Raw genomic sequence first — 5,000 nt, forward strand, 5'->3', positions numbered from 1 at the left:
GCTCCACTACCCTGGTCCTACCAGATTCTGGTCCATTAGCCTGGTCCTACCAGACTCTGCTCCACTACCCTGGTCCTACCAGACTCTGGTCCATTAGCCTGGTCCTACCAGACTCTGGTACTGTAACCAGAACATGATGAAGACCACTGTTCTGAGTGGCTTTCTAATTATAACCTCCTCTCTTCCTCTTCCCAGTCTGCTCCCAGTTCTCCAAGGGCGTGTACGCCATCATGGGTCTGTACGACCGGCGCACGGTCAACATGCTGATGTCTTTCTGCGGCTCTCTTCACGTGTGCTTCGTCACGCCGTCCTTCCCCGTCCTCACCAACAACCAGTTTGTTCTGCAGCTGCGGCCTGAGCTCCAGGAGCCGCTGATGGCCCTGCTGGAGCACTTCTACTGGACCCGCTTCACCTACATGTACAGCTCAGACTCAGGTAGACACACACACACACACACACACACACACACTGCTGGAGCACTTCTACTTGACCCGCTTCACCTCCATGAATAACAGGAACCTACAGGATCAAAAGAACTGAGCAGAGGCAGAGATATGTAGAGCAGAAAGGGGGAAATCCCACGCATCCTCCAGGCAAATCCCACCTTGGCTGTATCTACCGTTGAGAACGGGCTCAGTGTTATTTCCCCCCTAGTCTATATCCACGACGAAAATTCAGCCGGATGCCCCTCATTTAGACCGGATGTCCGTCCCCTTCCTCTGTCTTTGTGTTGGCGTTCTAACCTCCGGCTGATTTGTGAGGACTATGGTTAACTGCTCCTCAGATCTCTGCAGGGTAAATCCAGACAGCTAGCTAGACTATCTGTCCAATCTGAGTTTTCTGTTGCACGACTAAAACTACTTTTGAACGTACACATGTTCCACCAAAACAAGTTCCTTCCTGAGACTGTTTAGCAGAGGCACCGTGGCTCTGTCCGGCGCTTAGCCCCGCCCACGATGATTGTGATTGGTTTAAAGAAATGCCAATAAACCAGAGCAGGTTTTTCTCTCATCCAGGAATGCTGTGAGGACTAGTCAGACCCCCCCTCTCGCCAGACAGACAGACAGACAGCTGAGCATCAGCTCGCATGAACAGAGACGTTTAGTAATTGAACATTACACAGATTGTGTCCATGGTTGACATGTCTGCTGCTGCATCACTGGTCTAATGTCTCTCTCACACACACACACAGACACACACACACACACACACACACATACACACACACAGACACACACACACACACACAGTTTGTATTTTCTCAATCGGAGCAAACGAAACAAGACAGGTCAGATTATTTTAAACTCTTTAAACTCAAATATTCAGAGAGAACACAAAACCTCTCTTCTCCTCCCCTCTCTCTCTCTCTCCTCTTTTCTCTCTTCTCCTCCCCTCTCCTCCCCTCTCTCTCTCTCTCCTGTTTTCTCTCTTCTCCTCCCCTCCTCCCTCTCTCTCTCCTCTTTTCTCCTCCCTCTCAAATTAAATGTAAATTACAATTTCCACTCTGTTTTTGAACTCACTACACACAGGCCTGAAATACACACACATGCTCAGGACCTATTCATGCTAGAGATGTCAGAATGACAAGGCACCTCTCAGCTACCAATCCACACTCTGTACTTTGGTCCGTACGGGGACTTGAACCGACAACCCTCCGGTTTCCAACCCAACTTCCTCCGGACTGAGCTACTGCCAACCACACTGTCTCCTCCTCCCCTCTCTCCTCTTTTCTCTCTTTTCCTCCCTCTCTCTCTCCTCTTTTCTCTCTTCTCCTCCTCTCTCTCCTCTTTTCTCTCTTCTCCTCCCTCTCTCTCTCCTCTTTTCTCTCTTTTCCTCCCTCTCTCTCTCCTCTTTTCTCTCTTCTCCTCCTCTCTCTCTCCTCCCCTCTCCTCTTTTCTCTCTTCTCCTTCTCTCTCTCTCCTCCCTCTCTCCTCTTTTCTCTCTTCTCCTCCCCTCCCTCTCTCCTCTTTTCTCTCTTTTCTCTCTTCTCCTCCCCTCCCTCTCTCCTCTTTTCTCTCTTCTCCTCCCCTCTCTGTCCTTTTTATTTCACTTTGATCAGACAGAGACATATTATTAATAGACATTCCTGTAAATATGCCAGATTTAGCCAAAAGGCCAGTTTTCCTCTGCAGTCCCTGGTCACATGTTACAACAGACAGGCAGACAGACAGGCAGATAGACAGGCAGATAGACAGGCAGACAGACAGACAGGCAGACAGACAGGCAGGCAGACAGACAGGCAGGCAGGCAGGCAGACAGACAGACAGGCAGGCAGACAGGCAGGCAGGCAGGCAGGCAGGCAGGCAGGCAGACAGACAGGCAAGCAGGCAGGCAGACAGGCAGAATTGGGGGTCAAAAAATGTGCACCAGATAAGATCTCCTCCCCCTCTCTGTCCTCTCCTCCCTCTCTCTGTCTTCTCTGTCCTCTCTCTGTCCTCTCCTCCCCCTCTCTGTCCTCTCCTCCCCCTCGCTGTCCTCTCTGTCCTCTCCTCCCTCTCTCTGTCCTCTCCTCCCCCTCTCTGTCCTCTCCTCCCCCTCTCTGTCCTCTCTGTCCTCTCCTCCCTCTCTCTGTCCTCTCCTCCCCCTCTCTGTCCTCTCCTCCCCCTCTCTGTCCTCTCTGTCCTCTCCTCCCTCTCTCTGTCCTCTCCTCCCCCTCTCTGTCCTCTCCGTCCTCTCTCTGTCCTCTCCTCCCCCTCTCTGTCCTCTCCTCCCTCTCTCTGTCCTCTCCGTCCTCTCTCTGTCCTCTCTGTCCTCTCCTCCCTCTCCTCCCCCTCTCTATCCTCCCTGTCCTCTCTGTCCTCTCTCAGTAAATGAGATGTGAACAGGAAGTGTATGTAAATGAGATGCAGAGTGAAGAACAGAGTGTATATTTATAAAACTCTCTCTGCTGTATCTGTAATATATAAGTTATGAATTATTATCAACACACACTCCTCTTGTTTAACTCTGCATGTGTGATGTTATGAAACTAAAAGAGATGCTTTCACCTCAGTGTATCTGGGCCTCAGATATGAGACCGGCTGCAGAGTGGGAGACTTTCTATCATTTCAATAAATCTTCTTTAAAGCATCTAAAGCACGGGAGGCCAACTGTATTACTGCATGTCTCATGTAGTCTTTCTCACGGACAGTTTGGTCCACATAAAGCCTGAAAAAGGTCAGCAAAAAAGTCCCTTAGCCATCATAAAAAGGTCACAAAAGCGCCAAAAAGTGAATTCATAAAAAACCCTAAATGCATCTAAGCGATGGATCTGGGACAACACTTCCCTAAAAATCCCTAAAATAACAGAGGAAGTTGTTGCAGCTCATTATCTTGTAATGAAGAGGAGAGAAATGATGTGTGTGTCTTCTCTCATACAAAGCTGCTCAGCTCGTAAACTTCAGAAAACAACTTCAGACATGTCAGAACAAGAGACAAACGGGGACGATGAAAGGGAACCTGACACGCAGAAATTAATTTTAGACTCTGTTCCCTGTGTGTGTGTGTGTGTGTGTGTGTGTGTGTGTGTGTGTGTGTGTGTGTGTGTGTGTGTGTGTGTGCGTGTGTGTGTGTGTGTGTGTGTGTGTGTGTGTGTATGTGTGTGTGTGTGTGTGTGCGTCTGTGTGTGTGTGTGTGTGTGTGTGCGTCTGTGTGTGTGTGTGTGTGTGTGTGTGTGTGTGTAAGTATGGCTTGTGTGTGTGTGCGTCTGTGTGTGTGTGTGTGTGTGTGTGTGTGTGTGTGTGTGTGTGTGTGTGTGTGTGTGTGTGTGTGTGTGTGTGTGTGTGTGTGTGTGTGTGTGTGTGTGTGTGTGTGTGTGTGTGTGTGTGTGTGTGTGTGTGTGTGTGTGTGCCAGGTCTGTCGGTGCTGCAGAGGATCCTGGACACGGCGGCCGAGCGTACCTGGCAGGTGACCTCCGTTAACCTGGACGCTCTGACTGAAGCCGGCTTCATCAAGCTGCTGGCCGACCTGGACTCCAAGAAGGACTTCCAGATCCTCATCGACTGTGAGCTGGAGAGACTCAACTCCATCCTCAACCTGGTACAACCCTCCGTAAACCACCCAACATCCTACTCAACTATCACAGACTGTAAAAATCACGGACATCAACCCATAACAGACATTTAGAGCCAACTGAATAATACATCAGTCTGGCGTTACGTTTGCTGCAGGCATTTAGTTACCAAGTCAAACATCCAAATGCTTTGGATGTTTTATGCTAACTATATGTCTGTAAGTTAAGATAACACACGTAACGTTAGCTTAGTCAGGATCCCACAGTCTCCAATCAAGAGATTGTGGTTTCCCCTTTTCCAGGGTGAAAGTCTTGTGTTTGCTCCTTAACTTCTTCAGGACACGAACACCTGTTTCCTGGTGAAAGTCTTGTGTTTTCTCCTTAACTTCTTCAGGACATGAACACCTGTTTCCTGGGTGAAAGTCTTGTGTTTTCTCCTTAACTTCTTCAGGACATGATCACCTGTTTCCTGGTGATAGTCTTGTGTTTTCTTCTTCAGGACATGAACACCTGTTTCCTGGTGAAAGTCTTGTGTTTTCTCCTTAACTTCTTCAGGACATGAACACCTGTTTCCTGGTGAAAGTCTTGTGTTTTCTCCTTAACTTCTTCAGGACATGAACACCTGTTTCCTGGTGAAAGTCTTGTGTTTTCTCCTTAACTTCTTCAGGACATGAACACCTGTTTCCTGGGTGAAAGTCTTGTGTTTTCTCCTTAACTTCTTCAGGACATGAACACCTGTTTCCTGGGTGAAAGTCTTGTGTTTTCTCCTTAACTTCTTCAGGACATGAACACCTGTTTCCTTGTGAAAGTCTTGTGTTTTCTCCTTAACTTCTTCAGGACATGATCACCTGTTTCCTGCGTGAAAGTCTCGTGTTTTCTCCTGAACTTCTTCAGGACATGATCACCTGTTTCCTGCGTGAAAGTCTCGTGTTTTCTCCTTAACTTCTTCAAGACATAAACACCTTTTTCCAGGGTGAAAGTCTTGTGTTTTCTCCTTAACTTCTTCAGG

The 5,000-nt window shown here is 48.4% G+C and overlaps 3 protein-coding genes and 1 long non-coding RNA gene across 8 annotated transcripts in view; 2 read left to right on the forward strand and 2 right to left on the reverse strand.

The window, feature by feature from the left end:
* The window catches only part of LOC116036424 (bromodomain-containing protein DDB_G0280777-like), a 1,700,590-nt gene that overhangs the window by 1,531,671 nt on the left and 163,919 nt on the right, over nt 1-5,000 (reverse strand). The gene's annotated exons all lie outside the window — the stretch shown is intronic.
* LOC116067607 (complement C1q-like protein 4) overlaps nt 1-5,000 on the forward strand; it is a 211,283-nt gene that overhangs the window by 101,977 nt on the left and 104,306 nt on the right. The window lies entirely within an intron of this gene.
* The window catches only part of LOC116061952 (glutamate receptor 1-like), a 56,297-nt gene that overhangs the window by 19,628 nt on the left and 31,669 nt on the right, over nt 1-5,000 (forward strand). For all 4 annotated transcript variants that reach the window (XM_031316318.2, XM_036008758.1, XM_036008759.1 and 1 more), the window contains exons 3-4: nt 196-435; nt 3,833-4,017. In XM_031316318.2, coding sequence (XP_031172178.2) covers nt 196-435; nt 3,833-4,017 — 425 coding nt within the window. The remainder of the gene's footprint in view (nt 1-195; nt 436-3,832; nt 4,018-5,000) is intronic.
* LOC116061956 overlaps nt 1-5,000 on the reverse strand; it is an 18,136-nt gene that overhangs the window by 730 nt on the left and 12,406 nt on the right. The window contains exon 2 of the long non-coding RNA XR_004107866.2: nt 4,335-4,340. This is a non-coding gene — a long non-coding RNA (uncharacterized LOC116061956). The remainder of the gene's footprint in view (nt 1-4,334; nt 4,341-5,000) is intronic.

This window comes from Sander lucioperca, chromosome 13 (genome assembly GCF_008315115.2).
Source record: "Sander lucioperca isolate FBNREF2018 chromosome 13, SLUC_FBN_1.2, whole genome shotgun sequence".
In the NCBI taxonomy this organism is placed as follows: domain Eukaryota; kingdom Metazoa; phylum Chordata; class Actinopteri; order Perciformes; family Percidae; genus Sander; species Sander lucioperca.